This window comes from Chelon labrosus (assembly GCF_963514085.1).
Source record: "Chelon labrosus genome assembly, chromosome: 4".
NCBI classification, from domain to species: Eukaryota; Metazoa; Chordata; class Actinopteri; order Mugiliformes; family Mugilidae; genus Chelon; species Chelon labrosus.
Genome location: NC_140340.1, coordinates 18,716,703 through 18,739,008, shown reverse-complemented (window position 1 = coordinate 18,739,008; position 22,306 = coordinate 18,716,703). Strand labels below are relative to the sequence as shown.

The following is a 22,306-nucleotide window of genomic DNA, read 5'->3' as shown; positions in this document are numbered from 1 at the left end:
TTACAAGAAATCCAGGAAGTGTTTTCAGCAAAACTTTATTTTTCAGTGCATGAACGGAGTACCATGTCAAGGTCATAGCCTATCCTTTTCAATCCATTTTTTAAATATCTTCTCTTTTTATTTTATTTTTACATAGAAAAATAATGGAGCAATTTAATATACCTCTATTTTTTTTTTTTTTCTCCCCAAAAGAGCACTCGGCAAGTATTTATAAAGGTGCTGTACAATGTACAAACATTTACATCTACCGTCCCTACAGAATGTAGAAGATACCACAAGGATTGTTTTTCTAATGAAGCAAAGCAAGGCCACAGTATGATGCAGAGATCAGATACAAAATGGTCAAAATGAAAGCATAGAGGGGTATAACAGTGTGGGGGACGTACAATAATATGGGCATTATCTGATTCTGGACCAGAGCGAACTGCCTGTACCTGGCACTCATTCAACCAACCGAACTATTGCACAAAAACCTACCAGTGATTGGCTCGTAGTGCATCCTCTGGGGATTTGTAACCTGAAAGCTCCGTTATACAATCACAGACTTTAACTACCATTCCTTGCCAGTGCCCTTATCACACATTTGCTACAATACCGTGATCCCTGAGCTCGTCTGTATATATCTTAAATCTGAATATATTTCCTCTTCCCAGATATTACAGCAGAAGCTTTTAAGTCGTTCAAAGTAACAGTGATATCTAGTTCTCATTTTTACAGACCATACTTTCAGAACCATTCGTCTTTTCGCTGTCAGCTCAGCTACCCCGTTAATATGGACGTTAGTTGAGCTCCCGGTGTGCCCGGCCTTACATCCGCAGCATTCCTATCTAATATCTGTTTAAACCAACACATAACTCCCTGGTCTCTATCATCCTTCAAGCTACCCTGGCACACAGTCACACAGCAGGATTGACAAAAATGTACAATTAAAACTCGCATTTTCCTTTTTCTCAGTAGACAAAGGTAAGGGTCAGGGACATTAATCAGAACTTGCACAGCGTTGCACAAGTTACTGTTCTGGCTTTAAACTCTGAACGGTATAGAAAAAAAAAAAAGAAACAGCTTTATAAAATAACAATAATAATAATAAAATGGCAACACATCGGTAGCAAGTCAACATCACAAATTAAATACAACTCATGGTCATTCTGTTATGCTACAAGGGCAGATGCAGTGCAATGGAATTCAATAGATAGTTCTGCAAAACATGACACATTCAAATATATATATATATGTATATATATTATATAATATTTCACAATGAGACACGTTTTGAGCGACTGCAAACATTTGGTACAGCAGTTTGCACATTACGTCTATACATTTCATGAACTACAAAGATCCATGGTAATTTCTACCACCGAAGTACACTGGAAATAAGGTGAAAGCTCAAGTAACACGGGGCAATTTTTTTTAAAGTCTATATCAAAATGTGGAATGGCCTGGTACAGCTACATATACATATATTCGTCTATTACCTCAATAAATTACACACTGGCTAGTTATCATACACATGGTAAACAAGATCTCGAACCACAAGTTTCTGGTCTTTTAAATGACGCCGTTTGTATGGAGGAGTGCCATGACTATAAGCATAGAACAGTCTAGAGTACTCTGTAAAGTAAATGCTCGCTGGATTGTATCTGAAATCTGCCTGGTGTTCAGAATGAGAATTATAAACAAGAAACGGGTTCATCCTCAGCGATGTGCAGAACACGTGCAGTAAAAACAAACAGAAGGACCGACGGCATGCAGTTGAGCAAACTTTTAAGAAAAAGACCTCAAAATATCCTCGAATGAGATCGAGAGCAAAATGAAACCCTAGATGACAGTCACACTGGGTGTATACTACAGATGACAGGCGTAGGCCTTTCTCCTTGCTTTGCATATGGGTCATTGCATTGTAGTGTGAAGCTCTGTTGGTAGTCGTTGTTCCACAGGAGGTTCCCAGGATTGGCACATAATTCGTATTCATAAAACGTCTTGTCGGACAAAGCTCCGAGCATGCTGCACATGCTGAAGTGCCCCATTGAAGATGCTGAAGCAGCGGACAAGGCAGAGGGGAGCTGCTACATGCCACATGTGATGTCACAGGTCTCCCAAAATACAAATCTGGCCGTGGTCCAAAGATAACAAAAGTGGTGTCATGTTGCACTTGTGTTTTATGGAAGAACTCACGGAAACAATCCACTGAAGATGCTCTTAAATATTCCACGTCACAGCTCGTGTCCTGGTGATTCAATATTCTAATCCAAGAGTGTCACGGAGGACCTCTTCCTGGGAGAGGATTCTGGCTGAGCTGGGCACTCTCCAAGGGCCAGGGCTAATAGGCCCCTTCTGGGTCTGCAGGGCCGCTGGAATGCTGTTCGTAGAGGCCACAAAGTCTTCCCTAATACTCTTGTCTTTGGAGTATGAAAATGTTCTCTCTCCTTCTCTTCCCTTTTCAGCTCTTGGCAAAGCTACAGAACCTCTTCTGCTCCATTTCTCTTTAAACGACACTGACTCTTTTGTGTTAATAGTCCCTTTACTTGTATTGCTGTTGTCTGTAGGTTTACCTTTGCCATTGAGATCTCTGTGCTCCAACTCCTTACTTGTACCTGTCTCTCTTACCATATTTGGCAAAGTCCTGTGGCGATGGGACTGTCCCGTCACCCTTCTTTTAAGACTTTCTTGCTCACGGCTAAGACTGGTTCTTTCTCCTCTCCCTTCCTTCCCTCCTACTTGTTTGTGCATTCTGATCTCAAGATTCGCCCCTTCACCATTTTTCTTTTCATGAACTAAGCTCTCTTTGCCGGAAGAATCATTTAATCTTCTCTGAATGCCTTGCTGATGCTCTGCACACTGTCGAGTTGAAGTCACTTGCTGTCCAGCTTGAGAAGACCTCCGAACGCTCGCAGGTTGTATTTTTGTCTGTGTCTGAGGAATCCTGTTCTTAATCAGTGTTGCTTCCTGTGCCCGACTCTCAGATTTTCTGGGACTGTGATGTTGCTCTTTGGCTTTAGGAAATGTCTCCCCTGTTATCTTTGGGCTGCTTAGCTCTCTGGAGTCTTTTGAGGGCCTGGTCCTCGCGTAGAACTTCGCTTGCTCGTGGGAGGCGGATGAGAGCCTTTTTATCTCTGCGTCAGCCCACTTACCAATCTCCTCCACAGAGCTCAAACCCCTGGTGCTGCGGGGCTTGTGGCCTTGTGGGGGCAAGGCGCTCCAGCTGCGAGAATGCTTCAGGTTGCCGGAGAAGGGAGGGGAAACGGAGGTGGAAGCCCCGGTGGGATATGGAGAGGACAGGGGTGATGTGTCAGATAGAAACACCTCTCCGGAACTGCTTGCGGGTGAAATGAGTTTTTGATCACGTCGACCTGTAAGAGAAGAACACGTCTTACACGGGGACGTCATATCCGCACAAGAGGTGGTTGACGTACCACAATTTAGCTGCAATTTAGAACAAGAAAACAAGAAAACAAGACCATATTTTAGATGGTAACAGTGGGAAAATGTGAGAAAGGGAAGAATTACCAAGGTAAAAGAGAAGAGACCAGTAAAAGCAGTGAAGATGTTAGTGTTGGTGCTCAGTGTAATAGCACACAGTAGAGGAAGCTGTACTACCTGCATCAGGGGCAAGAGAAGAAGAGCCAAAAGAAGCAGATGGTTAGAGATTTAATGAATAAATAAAACACTTAGCGAGTAAAGCTCATTGGAATTAGTAAGTGTGAAACTACACAATAAGATCCACCAATTAAGAAATGCATTAAATCATTATCATTAGGTAAACATTTATTTGTGGATTTGTGGTTTCAGCAGTCATAGGTCCTTCCTTGTAAACTAGTAAACAGGAGCAAAACAGATAGGAAATAAATCCCCTTTAGTTTCTAACTGAAGCTGTTGAATGAATGGAATAGTTTGCCTTTTATATTCCACTTTAATAGCAGGACGTAGCTGCACTCAGTTGTGATCAGAATACGAATTTGGCAACACCATTTAGATATCATTATGGGGCGCGTCTCAACTGATACAGAGAAAAACAAATACCTCTGCACACATTTGGACAGTCCTACAACCAATCAGAGCCATTTTGTTGTAAACAAAGTCAACTAAACTGTGCTTAGATCACGACATAAAGACAACCCTAACATTTTGATCGATCCAACAGGAGCATTTTCAGTTCCCGAAGGCGCAGTCCCACATCAACTTTCCACCACACAAAAAATGTGGGTGGGGGAAGTTGATCTAGCTTCCAGGCAACCACTTTCACAATTTGGCTCTTAATATGAAGTCACACACATGGGATGGATAGTTTAGCTTAGCATTCAGACTGGAAAAAGGCAAAATCTAGCTCTGTCCAAATGTATACGAATACAAATACGTACAGTATAATTGTTATTACAGTTTCCTACTGTCCTATACTTCACAAGACACCGAAATATAGGTTTTAAACTGAGCTACGGCAATAGCTTCTCAAAGCATTAAGCTACTCCATATCAAATGGAAAACACTGAACTGTCTCTCTATAGTACTCACTGCCATCTTGAGCCAGACCCGCCCCAGGTCTCAGCAGCAGCACCACTTTGTTTCCTCCTGCTTGAATCAGTTCAATCGCTCGTGTATGGGAAATGCCACGAGCCGGCTCCCCGTTAATCTCCACTATCTCATCTCCAACCTGTGGGATAATGCAGAAAATGCAATTACTAAACAAAAGCACGCAGACGAACATGTAGACTACCCGCCTATGCACGCACGCAGGCTCAAACACACAGACGCGCACATCAAAGGATTGACATTTTATGCCGCATGCACACACACAGTTTTGCAGTGCCCTGGAGGTACCATCTATTACTGGAGATGACACAATATCTCTGGATAAAGCGTGTAAACATGTCAGTCTGTTAGACTCTAATCACTGTTGACATTCCTCTCTCCACCCTTGAATAGGCAAAGTCATGCACACAGATCACAGTCTGGCAAGCCTAAGACTGATTCCCTCAAGGAAATTCTACTCTGTTGCCTCACTCCACAGCCTTCCCCGCATATCCTGATAACAACAATAATGTGATAATCTCATGCCCATAGGGAAATTTTATTTTGCTGAACCTTTCCCATAGAAAAAGTAATTAAAGGGGGCGAGTTTCAGTTTGACCTTCCTGGAAATGGTCAAAGTCTTGAAAGGAATGAACACTTGCTTGCTGTCACAGACGGATGGACCGACAGCAAGACAAATTCTCAAGGATGTACAATACAAAGGAAATAAATATCATACAAATATATAATTTATATGCAATAAACCTGCTAGCAAACATACCTGCTATTTTGTATAATACTTGGAAAGCTAATTTTATTCTATATTCTATATTTATACTTTTGTTTTTTTGTTTTTTTTTTTACTTATGGCTTGAATCGGGACCAGAGTAACCAATTTCGTTCCTTCCCATGTACCAACATGTGTCGTAATGACAATAAAGAATCCTTGAATCCTTGAATCCTTGAATCCTTGAACAAAAACAGAAAAATAGAGGCTGAAAAAGACCACTTTGCAACTGCTTTGCCGCTGTGTCTTTGCTTTTTTTTCTGTGTAGTAACTTAATGAAAAACTGCAGACACCTCAGGGTGTAAGAGTCAGTTGTTTAAATATAATTCATTCATTTCATCTCTGGTTCATTCAGCACATGGCAACAGAAATTTAACTCCAAAATAGGTCTTTCTTTCATAAACTACGAACCACATTTCAGCAACGTAATAGCTTGTTTATTTGCTTGCCTCACTGTATGTGACAAAGCCGAATATAGCTAAACGAGCTCCCAAAGAATCCACTGACTTTACTTCAGTAAAGCATCAAACATTTCTTGTCTGCTGCAGGACGGTCTGACACCTGTCAGTCACTTCATCTGTCCATCAAACACTTTAGTCCACAGTGGAACATCTCAACAACTACTGGCTAAGTGCCTATGACGTGTGATGTGGATGTTCATTGTCCAGAGGCAATGAATCACTATAAATTTAGACTTTATGATTCCAGACCTTTTCCAGTAGCCCCTGCATCTGAAATATTTGACCTGTGGACACTGGCTCTTGTTCAACTATGCACGAAAGATAAAATAAATGAAATTGGCTTAGTTAATTTTCTACCTTAGGGACAGGAACAATTTTTTTTCTGACCCACGATTTTTCCTCTAATACTAGTCCGTTATAACTCTGGTTTATATTTTTTTCCATCCACTGTGTGGTGTAATTAATACCGCAACCTCTAGGGGGTGCTGGCGCTTTCCATACATTTAAATACCATATAATATAAGTACAACTTTCACTTTCTCAATTCAGACTTGGTGTGGGAATTTTTGTCAAGCGTACAAAAAAACTTAAATACAACTTTAAGATAATTTACATTATAGCGTTTCATAAAATTGAATACTTTAATTTTTAATATTATAATAAAAACAGGACTCACGTGGATTCTTCCGTCCAGCTGAGCAGGTCCATCTTCAGCCAGTCTCAGAATGTACAGGCCCATGTTGTACTCTGTCCCCCCTCGCAGACTAAAGCCAAAGCCCCTGGGACCTCTCTCTAGCTCTATTGTCAGACAGCCCTACACAGAACAAGCAATGAAGAAAACGCTCAGTATACACCCACATACTGTACTTAGAAACATATGAACCAAGACAAACACATATATATACTGTATATACAGGGCTTTGTAAAGGCAGCTGTGATAAAATATTTTCTTTCAAACTACGGTCTTGTACATTTGCTGAGACATCCTCAATGTCAGTGACGCCTCACGTCTTGCTATATTAGAGATGTTCTCAGTGAGCACTGCACAGTCAATGACTTTATTCTTTTTCTATGACCTGAACATTACATTAAGCCATCACAAACACAGTGTACATCAACCTGATGTACCCACTACAGAGAAAGGGAAAAAAAGGGCTAAGAGTTGTATGCAAAAGGAACAAAAAGCATCCCTACAGGGATATCCTCCCCTTCACAGGACAAGTAGTTACAGAAGATGAATGAATGAATGAATGAATAAGCATCCCTACTCCGCTTCGAGCAAGTTTAACCTTGAGACTGCTGCTAAGACAACGTATAAGGTGAAGGAGTAAGAGGATTACTGTTACCTGGTTGGGTCCTGTCACGCACAGCGTTCCTGCCTCACTTAGTGGTAGAGTTTTGTGGTCAGACCAGTTGACTCCCTCTCTTTTCTCCTCTAGGTCCAGATTATAACTAAAATAAAGGACAGATGTGTTTCCTCAGTAACACTTGTTGCAAACAGATGGCTGCAGGCCATTAACTGAAAATGCCATTATGCAAAACACAATATCTAATTTAATGCTGGATGTTAAATGGTAGAGAACTGCATTTATTCACATACGGACATTTTAACTTTGTACTCTATATGTTCTGTACTATATACATAATGATCTTACACCCTTTATGTTTATTACACTGGACTCTTGTATTTTTTTGGTTGGTTGTAACATTATTTCAATGACCCCAACATATCCGTGTTATAATGTGATATATGTTTGTACGTTTAATATAAGAGGAGGTTCTCTTTTGTGAGCTCAGAGCCTTACCGTTCATCCTGCAGTGCTGACCTTTGCCCCATGGCTCTGTGTTGAAGAGCTGGACTCTGCTTAGCTGAACTTGCTCCAGATGGAGGGCCCTTGTACTCTAAAATAGATTTTGACAAGACATTGTGATCAGTGGAAAAATGAAAAACAACCATCTTTTAACTGTATATTTCTACGACATGTTTCATATTCATTTGAAGCTTTTACAACCTCAAGAACATTTGGCTCACGGAATTAATCATTAACATCTAACTTTTCCGACTAAATGGACCGGCATTAAAGCGACATAATGATGTAATTTGTTTTATTTTCATTCATTCAGTCCTGTCAGAGGGGAAGAGATCCCATTTTTCAAAAATTGGATACCTCAAATTGAAACTATATTCTTAATACGGATGCTAAAATATTCATATCTTCATATTATATGCAGGGTTGATTGCTTTGATTAGCCGGCTGCAAACCTGAAATAATTTCCCCCTTGCAGACGATAAAGTTTTAAAAAAAAAATTGGTTTGTACAGATCATAAGACCCGCCAACTACTATGACAAATGCAGCCGCAGCCACACGGAGATATTCACCGTCCTCAGGAACCACAGTGAGGGTGACAACATTGCCGGCTTCCTTGATAAGCTGGACAATGTCACTGTGAGAGAGCTCGATGATGGAGCGCCCGTTGACCGCCGAGATACGATCTCCGACGTGCAGCAGGCCGCAGCGGTCGGTGGGACTGCCTTCAATGATGCGGCCAATTTTGTGTGGGATAACTGAGACGGAAGATATGAAGAGAAATGAGACGCTGACACCCAGCCAGAGTGACCATTAAGAAAGCCTTGAAAAATATCAAGAGCGTTAACACATAGGTAATAAGTCGCTTTGTTAGGGTTTGACTAAAATCTGCATGATGTATAGTTTATGCACGACAGCTGAGATTAACACTGTTTGTGATGCATTATGCTTTTGTGGCATGACAAATACTTTCTGTGTTTCTTTAAAAACTTATCACATTTAAAATGCTTAGTATTTTTTAACAGATGTTTCTGGATCTGAGAGACTCGATTCTCACCTCCATGCGGGGGCTTGCTCTTGGATGTGAGGATGACAAAGCCAAAGCCCTCGACGTCCTTGCGGTGGAGAGTGATGTCAAAAGACTCGTGGTCAAGCGCGGGCATCGGGAGGCGAGGTAGCTTTGGGGAACCGTTCACCAGCACTGGAGCCATTTCCTGAGCCTCTTCGTCTGTGGATTCTGAAACAACAGGATGCGGATGCATGCTGAGGCTTGAACTCCTACTTACAGAACAGTGTGGGCTTTCTGCTTGTACATGCAGGAACAATTTGCCAATGAAAATGAAAAAGAAAAAGTGGTCACAGAGGAGCATCATGATCTTGAGAACCTGGATGATGAAACTGGTTGCCAGTGGCTACAAGTGGCTATCTTGGTGGAGAGGTAACTATGCCGACATTCTGCGCAAGACCTCTTTTTCTCATATCCACAACAGAGGGGATGGTCACCTTGATCATTTCAAGATTTGACTTAAAAACAGTATGACCAGTGCTGAGAGATTGTTCCTGGATTTTCTTAGCTGCTGCTTCACTGTGTTTCTAAATCATGCTCTGTTCTTCGATCATTTATCCCTTGTGCTACTCATAATAAGCTCCTGAGTCCATCGTTACATTTTACCTGCTACACCAAACTATTGTTGTCTCTGTCAAAATATAAATGCATGATATAATATTTTTGTTATTCTTACTGTATACAGTTTAAATCGGCTGGATGCTCACCTCTGTAGATGACCTTCCTACGAACAGTCAGCATTACTTGACCATTGCGGGCAGCGTTGGTCATCAGGTCCAAGACCTGCTTGTGCGAACGACCTTTGACCATCACACCATCGATACCAATGAGCTCGTCTCCCGCTCTAAGTCGACCATCCTTCTCGGCAGCTCCACTGGGCACGATGGCCCCAATGTACACCTGGGGAAATACATTCTGAGATGGGATTAATAAGAGAGAATAATCAGCGTAAAAACAGACACAGTTTAAAATCCTGAGGGACAAGAACCCACAATTCATACACCGATCAGGCATGTGCAGGTCCCTCTTGTGCCTCCAAAACAGTTGTGACTGTTTTGAGAATGGACATGGGCGTTCTGAGGGTGTCCTGTGGTGTCTGGAAACAGAATGTTGTTAGTGGGGGCTTTTGGGTCCTATGGGATCTCTGTGAATCAGGCTTGTTCCAGTGCATCCCACAGATACTTGATCAGTTTGGGATCTAGTGAATTTGGAGGCCAGGTCAACACATTGTGCTGTTTTTCATGTTTTTTGAATTGTTCCTAAAGCGTTTTTGTGTGTGTACCTGTATCAGGCTGCATCCTGCTGGGGATGGCTGCTGCCATCAAGGAGTGTCATTGCTATGGGGTGGGGGTGCCTGGTCTGGTCTAGGTGGGTGGTACATGTCTAAGTAACATCCACATGAATGCCAGGTCCAAAAGTTTCCCAGCAGAACATTTGCATTGTCACAAGATGGTCAATGTTATTTAGTTCTCCTGTCAGTGGTCATAATGTTATGCCTGATCAGTGTATCACTTGCTCTATTAATGAACACAACATTCAGAGTAGAATGTCTCTACAATAAAGAGCCACACATGTGTGCAATGCTTAAAGGCAAAAGAAAATATACATAATTATATTTACTTACTGGTTGTTGTGGACCTTCTCCTCCTAGAACACGGAAGCCAAAGCCCGTCTCAATGTCTCTCTTAAGAAAAACATCTATGTCTTTGGTGTGAGGCTCTGTGGATGAATAATATTCTGTCACTATTGTGTTGTATTGTGATGTTGAGGTTTCAAGGTTCTGAATTCATAACAAGTGATGTTGTTCTACACTTACGTCTGCTCTCCAGCAGGGCTTTGGACTTCAGGTACATCTCTGTGGCGTCTCTTTTGGGGGAGTCGATGGAGCGCAGGGTGCTCGTATTGGAGTGGTAAGGCAAGGCCTGGGGCACCGAGTCTGTGATACCGTCCAATGTCTCGGTACTGGCTGTCATTTCCTGTCTCTGAAAAAAAACAGAGGCACCGTCAATGCCACATGTTGCTTTCAGCTTCATTATTTTAGAAACAGATAATTGTTAAGCCAAATTCTAATTGAAGTTTTTTTTTCATTAGATCTCACATCCTTTGTATCCTCTTATGAGGGACGTTGCACATTTATTGAGAGTCCCTGCAGCTCATTATCCGAGACAAGTGTCTGAGCAACTAATTGTGAGAGATTACAAAAGGAATAAAGGTCACTTCACTGGTTCATTTTTAAATTTTTTTTTAGACAGGGCCCATTTTTCCTTTACATTCCTCCTTTTGTTTTGAGGGCTAAGCAACGGGGTTTGGTTGTAATGTCAATCCAGGGGAAAAAGCAAAGATTTCCCCGTGGTGGTGACGGACCTCTTCAGGCAGAGAGGGCAACGTCTTTATCTAAAACTGTTAATAATACCACTATATCTAAAGAGGCTCATCCATGCTTCATTACCATTGCAATCCCCTGACAATAGCCCTAAGAATATGAATCCTGAAAGGAAGTAATTAAGACCGTTTTTCAGAGCAAACAAAAGGAGGCGCCCAGAAACATAATCAATATTCAAATTTATTGCTATCATTTAATTCGATGCATCCGAGGCTTACTGGTTAAGCTGAAGGACAAAACGCTTTGAAATTAAATTGAGGGATACGTCGCCGCGGGGAAACGATAGTGAAGAAATAAGAAGAGATAAGTTTTTACTCACGGGCTTTAGAGTCTTCACCGGGGATGTTTGACCTATGGAGAGACACAGAGAGAAAACAATTATATGGCGAAGAAATTAAGGTTTGGTTTGGGACAACAACGTCTACTGAACCACTGTCCACCAGATGGCACTGCCTCTCTGACTGAGAAGCAGGCACAGGGAGCATAAAAATAAACCTTTAGAGCTGCTCTTAAACTCAAGAGGTATGCTCACTAAAGAATGCTCCATTATGGAACAGGCAGCCGTGTATGATTAAAGATACATACAGCGACATAAAGGCAGTACATGATTGTAGGGTTAAGAAAGCGGGCGAGGGCATTAAAGAGTCATGCATATAATTCAGATACTGATAATCCTGTCCGTGCTCTCTGCTCGCAGTACAGTACACCCACATGTTCCATCTCAAGCACTCAGATTGTTCCCTAGAGATCATCTCTTATACCCCTCCTCTCCCCAACTCCCTGCATTAACTGAATTAACAAACACTCCTCTGGAGCCTGCAGCCCTGTGGGCCCGGACTAACACTTTGACTGATGAGGGGTTAATGGAGCCTGATGTAAAACGGGGGGGGGGGGGGGGGGGGGGCATTTTTCCGCTTCACTGTAAAAGTCCCTGTCCGACATTAGAGTAATCAAAGGCATGAAACACAAGAACTGGCTGTACACACACCTGGAACAGACACACTTTACTCTTCTCCTTCAATCCTCATTTCTCTAAGCTCTGTTCTTCTTCTGTTCAGTGATGCCCACCACACACACACACACTAAGGGATCCTCTTCCAAGCCAAAGGCCATTGTCTAATGAGGGTTAAAGCTGGCATTAGCTCCTCAGTTGGGTAGGCTGGGTGAAGCTGAGCTGAGCTCTGCTTTAACTATGGGATCCTGCAGTGCGTCAGTGGAGCAGGACAAGGCAATGCCGTGAGTAGTGTAAGTGTTTGGGAGACGAGAGAAGAGGGTTCAGGCGTGGCTATGGGGAGGAGGCGCCGGGGGACCTTCCCTCTACAGCCACTTAGCCATGGATCTTTAAGGAGCCACGGATATAGAGGCATGCAGAAATCCCCTGCACTCTGCTGATGATCAAAGCCAATCCGGGGTTTCATTGACTTGCGCAGTGAATCCCGGAGGCAACTGGAGATGGATGTAGGAGACATTTGAAGGGTGCCTACCCTCCTCCCTCTGCTCCGTGGAATCAAGCACATCCCCACACTTATGTAATTCTCGCTCCCAGACTTGTAACAGAAAGCATTAAGCCTCAATGGGAGTTGTAATAAACAGAGGCTGGCAGAGTGGTGGCACAGAGGAGGAATGCTGAAGACAATTTAAGGACTGTCATGAGACTTTGTCATGGCAAGAATTAGGCCTCTGACGGACTGAGTCTGATCATCATGGATGTAGTCAGCTAAAATGGCAGCAGTCTCCACTGTGGTGACCTATCACTCAGACTTCTACACGGTCAGTCGCTGCCCCCCAACCAGCCGCAACATCACCTCACCCCCTGTCAGTATCAGCACGCTGACCTCACCCCCCATGAGCACCGATGGAAGTTGCATTGACAGTAATAGAAGATTACGTCACGCACAAGAGGGCATAAAAGATTGAGAATAATGGATGAATACAATGAGGCGGGAAACAAAGATTGACTGGCAGAGGGAGAGACGACAACATGGAAATAGAGCCAACTGTAGCCAGCCAGCCAGATAAATAGACAGACACATGGAGAGGCAGATAGAAAGACAGCTGTTGGGAGTGTCAGACAGGCCTATAGAGACATGTTGTTTCAGTCTCACCTCCTCGCAGCACCAGCACGTTGACCTCACTGCCCACTGGCAAGTCTTTAAGGATGTCCACCACTTGTGCATGGCTAAGGGTTTGAACATTTTGCCTGTTAATCTCCTTAATGACATCTCCTTTCTGCAGGCCGCGACACCACTGAGCATCCAGGATCATCTTCACCTTCTGGCCCAGAGGACAGTCGGCGATGGCGAAGCCAAATCCTCCAGGTCCCTTGACCAGTGGCACGCTCACCAGCTCTGGTTGCAGCGTTGCCGAGGCCGCCGCCTCACCCCGCTCCACCTGCCTCCCGTTGGGCATGGCAGCCACAACCGGCCGGCCGCTGGCGTCAGTAGTTACATAGTGGAGCTCCTGCGAGGAGCCGTGGAGAACGTCACCTTTAACGAGCAGCGGTTGTCCATTGATGAGGGGGACGGCTGTCACCACCTCTCCACCATGCAGCGCCTGCTGGGGCTCGGTGGCCGGCGGGGGCGGAGGGGGTGGAAGAGGGTCATCGCTGTTTAGATCCACGTCAGGTGGAAGCGGGTAGCCACGGCAAAGAACCATGTCCACATACTGGTTGATGGGGATGGATTGAAACATCTGCACTACCTCTGGATGGGTCTTCCCCAGGACACACATCCCATTAATCTCAACGATCACATCACCTAAGACAAAAGAGAGAAAAGTAACCAAGTGACAGGAGGGAATTGGTGTGATATTTAATGTAGACATCACTTCTCTACATTTCTTTAGAAAGCGCTTACTCCTTCCTTTGTCAGAAGGATCTTTGCTCTGAATTGTCCTTTTCCCGTTCACTGCTCTCATATTTTTTCATTCTGGCAGCTCCCTGTGCTGCTTCCCTTTCATTTTACCTCGTTCATTCCAACTTCTTTCTTGTCCCTCCTGCACTCACTGCATTGTTGAACAGACCTGAACAGCACTTTCTGCCACTACACGGAGCTCAGATGGGTGTGGATTTCTGTCACATCGTACCATTGTAACCATCACACACACATACACATTGCACAGCTGCTGGTTTATGTAGACAGCCTAAAGGCAATGGCAAGATCAGAAACACAGCAACAAAGATGTTACATGGCTTCACACCCACCAAAATCACAGTTTGCTTTAAAACTATGCCCGACAAAGCTAGAGTTGATTTTTTTTTCCCTAGCTGCACTCATCAGGTGTATGTTAGGTTAAGCTAACACCACAGATGTCAGATTAATGCCTCCAGGTGCAGCAAGGCAACACAGTTGGTACAACTTAGCTGCAAAATAATTTCCTGTAATATAGCACACATTAGAAGTTATAAACCAATGGATCTTCCTGTTGGCTAAATGGGATTTTAATGTTTATTTGAAAGGGGAGACCCACTCGATCGCGACCTTTTCCCGTGGTAAATTGTGAGAGTACATATACTGTACATAGGCATTGCTCACCAGAAGCCATCTTGTTGTCAAGGGCAGCAGGGCCGTCGCTGAGCACATTTTTCACCTGGAGAAACTCATCCGTGCGGTCCCCTCCTATGATGGTGAATCCGAATCCCTGGGGGCTCTTCTTCAGCGCTGTGTGGTACATCTCCCCCTTCAGCTGGCTGGGGTCGGCTGTGAAGCCAGATGCACCTCCCTTACCTACACAAACGGAAGCATACGTGTGCAACATATTTGTGAGCGTGGGGAGCGTCTTTAGAGAGGCAGTTTGTTGACGGAGCGTGTGAGTGAACGACAGGCTTTATCAAACGCAAGTGGGATCTCCAAACGATGAGCGGCATCAAACGTATGCAGCGCTGATTAATGAATTCATATCCCTCTTGAAAGACTGCAAAATCCATCCATGTCTGCACTGAACCTCAATTATGCGCATTATGTGTTAAGGATCAACATAGTCATTAGTCATTTCTAATTAACAGGCATGATGTATATGCCTGAACTAGATAAACCCATCAACAGAGACCTTTTTGTACAACCCTGCTGAGACAGAAGCACAAACAGACAGATAAAATCACATAAAATTAGAGCATTAGAAGCTAATTTACTTGTTTCCCTCCATTACAAAGCTATAGACGAGAACAGCGTTACAGCACCTCTGACACTGTGTCGTCATATTCTGTCCCCACTGCAATGAGTGACTCAGAAAAAAAGGCCTGTCAGTGTGGATATTTTATAATTGGAGCAAGGAAGAACTTAAGGTCAGTGGTAACATCAATATGGACCAGCAGCTTGGCTGTGGCATACGCAACACACTGCCAGGGCCACACTGCATTAAACTGAGCAGCTTCCCTATCAGGCATTACTGTGGTATCAGCACTTTAGATCATGGACACACCATTTTTTTTTCCTGCCTCGCTGCCTGACGGTCTCTGGCCTGAGCTGCATTATAGCTTCGACTCAAAAACAGTAAAATTGAAACTGGCAGGTGACAAATGGGGCACATTCCAGCGGCTGTCCTGTATGCTGAGTGAATATGATGTGGCTGTCAGTCTCTGGGAGGTCAGAGATATGATTTTGAATAGTCCTGCCATATTTGTGATGAACATATTTCTGTTTTTTAATATATATACTTAAAGATGAATAAACTGCAGCGGAAAACAGCACTAAGCAGAAAGCACGGAGTAAATGATGTAATTTGTGAGACTAAAACTGTCAACAATAAACTTATTGTATTATGAAAAGCGCCCAAGAATGTTCATTGTGTTTAGAAACACAGTAAACAATTAAAATCTAGTTTAAAATAATAGACCAGTTGATTTCAACGATTTCTTAAAAGTTAGTTACCGACAATGAGTAAAGGATGAGGTTGGTGTTATTTATTCATCTAATTGTCAAAAAATCCAACAAAAAAAAACCCAAAACAGAAGGAATTAGTGGGATTCCTACTAAATATGTAAATCTTTATAAAACAGGTATATAAGGTATGCATACTTTTAATCATTAAAAATGCTAAACATTTCCCTTAAACACCACAGTTTCTTGCAAATGTTACACAAACCAGAGTTTGTGTAACATTTGCACTCGTCTGGGGCTATTTTCACACAGCACAACAGCTGCACCGATGAGTACTTATGTCAGAAGGACGACGTTTGTGGAATGAAGTCAAAATCAACAATTATAGCCTTCTTCCATCATAATTATGGAGAATGTCACCCGGTGCATCTGTGTTGCTCACCAACACATTTAAAGCTCTGTCACGTAGATGAATACCACCGGCGTTTAAATACACAGACCATACTTGTTAATAGGATCAGTTTGTCAGTTTATCACTTTATTCCAGCCCCCACTGCAGCCACATGAGCTGCATATAAACAATCATTAAATGGCTTCTAACGCACTTAAACACAATTTAATGCATTTGCAAACAGATATAGTTACTTTAACTGTTTATCAATGTGTACTTCATAAAGCCTCACTAGCTATAAACCAGTGAGGTTTAAAGATATCTGTGGATTTACTAGATGCTATCCAACTTGGAAAAGAGGCAAAGCCATCTTCTAGATTAGCCATTGTTCTTAGCAAAAAATACAGGCTGATTTAGTTTTATAAACCAATGTCCAGCCTCACATTCTTGGCAAACAATTCGTAGCTGCAGGACCCAAGAGTTTGCTTTTTCTTTTCTAAAACAGATACACATGCTTGATTGGTGTTCAAAATCAAATTGTCCTCCATGTGCATATTTTAATCATAAAACGCCCTGATTACTACACCATTACATAACTGCAATTATATACCGCTTAATAAACACAAGCGATTATGCACATGCACGACAAACGCTTTGCAAGCTGTGGTTTGATATTAAGATCTTTACAAAAAAAACTTTGTTAACTGTTTGCCCGTATTTATGACAGGATGAAATGATTTGTAGATGACTCAGAAACGAGCATGTAAATCACTCACTATAAACACAAATATTTTTTTCATTTGTTTGCAGTATTACAGTATTATAGCATGTAATAAACCACTTATAACTGTTGATATAAGGTTAATGAATGCTAACTACATCGTGTCAAATTAAGTGTCAAGAATAATGTAGCAAAGTTGATGAATTATTATCAAACATTTCCACTTGCCACTTTCATGCACTGTTTGAGATTTGCATCAGAACTGGACAGTCAAAGCCAGCGTCAGTTTATGTCAGTGTTTCACCTGAAAAAGACAGCTGTGCATATGGAAATCCACAGCTGTGTGGCTTCAGTTGTTTCCTCTTTATCTCTTTCTGCAGCCTGCATGCAATGCGATGATTGGACGGTCACTTTCAATTGCTGTGTACTTTATTGCTTTACATCTAGTTTTCAAGAGCACAACAACTTTCTAGTCTGGCTGGAAAGTAACGGCCGCACATTTCCCTCCCATTTCCTTCACTTTAATAAACACACTACAACTTTCCGAGGCGTGTTTGTGTGTGCGAGGAATTTAAATGCTGCCGCTCTCATGCTATCAAATGCTTCGGCAGCCGTAAACATACACCGCAGACGTGCACGGCTGCGAGTGCAAGTTATCACAGCCAGCGTGGTCTCCAGATGTCCACACTGGTGCATGGATCAAGCAAAGCTCATTTGCATAATCACATTCAAATTGCTTGATAAACTCAACATTGAAATTTTTTTCCTTCCCCCCAGTGGGTGCTGAAATAACAATTTGACTGCACATTTGTGTGGGAAGAAACAGACGGAGGTACGGGAGGGTAAAAGAGAAAGCAACAGAGGGAGGAAGTGAGAGTGGCGTGTGCAAGCCTGTACTTGTGTGGGAGAGTCCAGGGAAGGTCTCTGCGCCAGAGTTTGTGGGCAGACTTTAAAAACCAGAGCCAGACGAAATCGTCACATCCACCGCATGAGAAACAGCCAGGAATGTTTAGATCTCGTGTGTGACTCAACTACACTGCAAATCTCCGGTGACATTATTTGAGAAAGCATCTTTCTTACTACATTGGTGGAACAGCAGCTACGGCTACGGTTTCAAAGATTGGACCTTGAATAGAAATGACTGATGCAGTAAAGCCAACAGCTGACTAACAGGGAAAGTACCGAATGAAATAATAAAATGTGGGCGACCTGTCAGAACAAAGCAGACACTGAGGGCGCGCTTGGACTTGTGTGTGATGAAGGAAAGCTGACAGACACCACCAGTGTAGCTGCAATCACACTGTATCCAACATGAACCTCAATGGAAACTGCAAACACATCGTCTGTTAAAAGTGGATGCCAGTATGAAATAGTATTCTGAAAAGAGTTAATTGGTGTACTGTAACAGTATAAAGTGATACTGATAAACTAATAGTTAATAAAACTGAGTTAGGGTCATGAATATATCTTATTTCTTTTTAAATAGTAGTCATTTCCATTATATAAAACTCCCTAACTTGTTGAAAAACTGTCTAAAGTCCGAACTGTAGCCTGAGATGTAACCGCCGACTGATGATGCTTTGGCTTCGTCATAACAGCCGTCTGACAGCCCACTAGGTTGTGTAATAGGTAATCAGGGGCGAGACGGCGGTTTCCTCAGTCCCAGCTCACCTGAGCAGAGAGAAGTCTGATTATGCTTGGCCTCTCCAACGTGCTGTTCCACCAGCTGTTGCCACATGCACCGCTAAAAGCCGGCCTCCTCCCCTGCATTCCCTCCTCTCTCTCTCTCTCTCTCTCTCGCTCCCCGGATCCCTGCCAGCGCTATCAGCTTGTCTATCTCCGCCGCTGCAGTGGCACTGTAATCTATTATACATCCACTGTAATGAAAACATACTTAATTTATGATGTTTATTACGGGAGAAAAATGGCTTGTCAACGCCAAGAACAGGCCGGTGCTTGAGAGCTGACAAAAGCTTGTATTATATGAGCACACGAGGAAAGAAAGGGCTCATTCTGACAATCTATTATTGTTCGAGGCAACTTTACACATTCGGCTGACCTTGCAGGAAAGGATGACGTTCCCGATGCTTTCTATTCCCAGAAAACATATTTATCACAGCAGGCTGACTGAGGTGAAAGGGTCGGACTCTCTGCACAGAACGTAGGCCAAAGTAATTAAATTCCAATTATACTTAAACAATTAGCTGATGCACGAGTCAGAAATAAGATAAAGACAAACTTACTTCTTGAATATCACACAAAATAGTGAAGTTATAGAAGTACACCTTTAATAAATAAGAGCACAGTAAAAGAAGAATTAGTTGGGAAAGCCCAGAGAAAACGTTTAATCATTTAATGTTTCTGTCTAACTGGCATTTCTCATTGTTTTAAACCAGACAGACGATGACAGTGCAAGCCAGAAAACCTGTTGAAGTAATTATAGCTATACATGTATTTGCATGTCTGATAAACCAATGGGCGCTGTCAAAACTTAGACAGGGCGCAACATGGCCTGAGGTATTTAAAGGTCACTTTCCTGTGTGTTACGGTAGCGGTTTGACATTTGCAGGTTTTCGTGTGTGCATAATCTAATCCGGTGTGTGCTTCATCACAGCCCTCTGAACTTTCTCTTTTTTTCCCCCCCCTTGCAACCAAAGTGAAGTGGAAGTTGAAGAGGGGGCACATGCCTGGCAGTGCTACTGTTACCTTGAGAAGGCGCTGCAGCGGCTTGCTGGATGGCTGCCGTCTCCTGGTTCAGCTTCCTCTTTGCCTCCAGGACGGGGTTCTCAAACTGGGTTTTCTGGTTGATGTGGCTGTAAAAGATATTAGTCCAGGTTTAAGAGAAGTGAATCCACACACACGCCTCTTACTTATTGAGCTTACTGCATCATTTTTTTTGTCCCGCAGTTAATTATGCATGCGTCCCTTTAAAGGATCCATGATTTTCAGAAAGAGGGACTCCGTAGTGGTGCCAGTAGAACTCATTTCTTAAAGCACACAGACAGTAAAGGCTGACTTGCCTCCTCTTTATGTGGGGAAACTACTATGGCTTTTAGCCATTTAATATTGTAGGAAATGAACCCTTGTCTGCCAGAAACATCCTGTTCCTCTACAACAAGGTAAACAGCCTGTTATCCCCCTGGCATACAAACCAGAGCCATTGTTTCATGGCGAGTTCATTTCAAGCTAAAACACTAGCAGCTACAAGATCCATCTATGTGCCATTGACTTGTCCAAACAGTGCCAGTTTTTCTCTCATGTCACTTCTACCTAGGAGGGATTCCTGCGCAGTCTGAGCAATAAAACAACGTGAGCTTTCCCATTTTCTTTTCATCACAACAGATTGCTACCTCTCCTCTCAGCCCACACTCTCTCCCTCCATTCATCCTGGCTGAAAACCTCCCCACTTCTCTGTGCTGCCGTTACAATGGCTGTGTTTCACTGATTTCCTGCTGGGGTGGTGAGCACAAAAGCACATTTTGCAAACAAACAAATATACAAACACAGCGCAGTGACAAACACACAGGCTGCACACACACACACAGACACGCTGATGTACACAAACACTGACAGAGCGCAGCGAGAGCACAATCAGTATTGTGTTCACATACAGGTCACTGCAATGTTACCCACAGAGCTTCATTTTGCCACCCACAGATAAACACCGGGAAAATCCTGATCAAGATCTTAAACTGTTCTCCAGGTAAACGCTTCCTCCCTGCATGTTACATAACTCGGAGCATTTGCACCCGAGCCCTGTGCCAAATCTATTTGTTTATTTTTAGACCGTATTGATATATGCTAGTCCACTGCTAATGTACTTGTGCTTTCATCCCCCCGGTGAAATATACTCGTGTGTTGTGCGCATCCGTGAGGAACAAGCGTGATGAAACAATATGCAATGCTTGCGACGACGGCAACAGGATGGGGAATGAGACACATCCATAAAACTTACTCAACGTAGTACGTGCCGTACTGCGGGTCGTCAATCTCCTCCCAGCCGTAAGGTAACTCTGCAAAAGGAAAAAAGAGTGTGCCATTGTGTTATGGAAAGATGTAAATACGGTGGCCACAAGATAACGGACTGGAAAAAAAGAAGAGGACAAGCATGCATGTTATTAAATCTGCATATGGGGATATGACGCTGAGGTACAGCAGGAGTTTATTTTCTCTTCCTCCTGACTGGGGTGTTCAGCATTAGAAAGTAGACATGCAGTAATTTAGCAAGCGTTCCTGCGGTTTTTCAACAAGCAAGGCTGGCTGGAATGGCGGATGTACATCATGCCCTGATGAACATATGAGGCAGAAGGAGGGAGAAAGGAGAGAAAGAAAAGAGCTCTTTACGCAAGAGAGAGCTTTGGAGCTGCTTTTCAGAGGCAACACACCAACTAGCTTTTCGTTTGCCTGCAAGAATCCATTAAAACCTGGCTGGAAGGGTCCCAGTCTTCCAACCGTGACCACTCTCTGTCTCTGTCTGCACTTAAGCCCACATTATCATCCTGGGGATACAAAGGTACATCTGGAATTCCTTAAGGTAAACCCCAGGTTTCTGAAAAATTAGGCCACGAGACTGCGATGCTAAGAGCTGCTCCGAGGTGATTTGTCATTTCAAAGAGGAGTTAAGCACTCATATTTTATCCTGGTTGGTTATTTGATTAATTGCGTGAAAAGGTGTTTAGTGCTGGATCGTGTAATGTAGGGCGTGCACAACAGAGGTATTCCCTCGTGTAGATGCATGCGGATGTCTACATACCGCCATCCTCGCACTTCTCAGGGGGCTTTGCCTTCTTCGCCAAGCGGGGGTCCAACCACGTAGTTGTCTTGGTATTGTGACTGCGGAGCACAGAGAGAAGCCAGTAAATGTCAACAATGAATACCCGCGCCAGCGAAGAAACCGCCGCGGAGGCACGGGCAGCCAGCAGTGCTGTAACCTAGTGAATTTATCAACAAAACATCTGATCCAGGGGTTTACATTCAGCTGTCACATTATCGTGTTCATGGTTAGGTGGCCTTTTCAAGGGGGGGGGGGAGAAAAACCTCTTAATGTGAAACACGACAAACTGGTTCATCCTCAAATGCGTTAAACGACTGGGGTGTGTAATCAGCAGGAAAATCACAATGGTCTTCTGATATCTTCAGAGACAAGTGGCTTAGAGCCAAATATGAGTAAAACACACACATACAGGCCTCTGAGAGGTGTTAGTTTACAAGATTGTTGTAAAACGTATTAATTGGTTCAGTGAAAGAGCTTAAGATGTCTTTATTTTGTTAAAAAAAAACAACTGATATTTAAAGCCTGTGTTAACACTTGGGTTCTGGGAAGAGAAAAAAGAATAGTATTTATATACTGTTGAAGCTCTGA

At 43.1% G+C, this 22,306-nt stretch overlaps 1 protein-coding gene across 1 annotated transcript in view; it reads right to left on the bottom strand.

Annotated features, from left to right (window-relative positions):
• Positions 1 to 109: 109 nt before the first annotated feature.
• The window catches only part of magi3b (membrane associated guanylate kinase, WW and PDZ domain containing 3b), a 118,462-nt gene continuing 96,265 nt past the window's right edge, over positions 110 to 22,306 (bottom strand). The window contains exons 6-21 of the mRNA XM_084542999.1: positions 21,698 to 21,777; positions 20,900 to 20,957; positions 19,651 to 19,757; positions 14,549 to 14,740; positions 13,121 to 13,771; positions 11,335 to 11,366; positions 10,449 to 10,614; positions 10,257 to 10,351; positions 9,340 to 9,547; positions 8,624 to 8,803; positions 8,139 to 8,324; positions 7,563 to 7,659; positions 7,104 to 7,209; positions 6,434 to 6,571; positions 4,513 to 4,651; positions 110 to 3,353 (exon numbers count right to left, since the gene is read on the bottom strand). Coding sequence (XP_084399125.1) covers positions 2,239 to 3,353; positions 4,513 to 4,651; positions 6,434 to 6,571; positions 7,104 to 7,209; positions 7,563 to 7,659; positions 8,139 to 8,324; positions 8,624 to 8,803; positions 9,340 to 9,547; positions 10,257 to 10,351; positions 10,449 to 10,614; positions 11,335 to 11,366; positions 13,121 to 13,771; positions 14,549 to 14,740; positions 19,651 to 19,757; positions 20,900 to 20,957; positions 21,698 to 21,777 — 3,550 coding nt within the window. The 3' untranslated portion in view covers positions 110 to 2,238. The remainder of the gene's footprint in view (positions 3,354 to 4,512; positions 4,652 to 6,433; positions 6,572 to 7,103; positions 7,210 to 7,562; positions 7,660 to 8,138; positions 8,325 to 8,623; positions 8,804 to 9,339; positions 9,548 to 10,256; positions 10,352 to 10,448; positions 10,615 to 11,334; positions 11,367 to 13,120; positions 13,772 to 14,548; positions 14,741 to 19,650; positions 19,758 to 20,899; positions 20,958 to 21,697; positions 21,778 to 22,306) is intronic.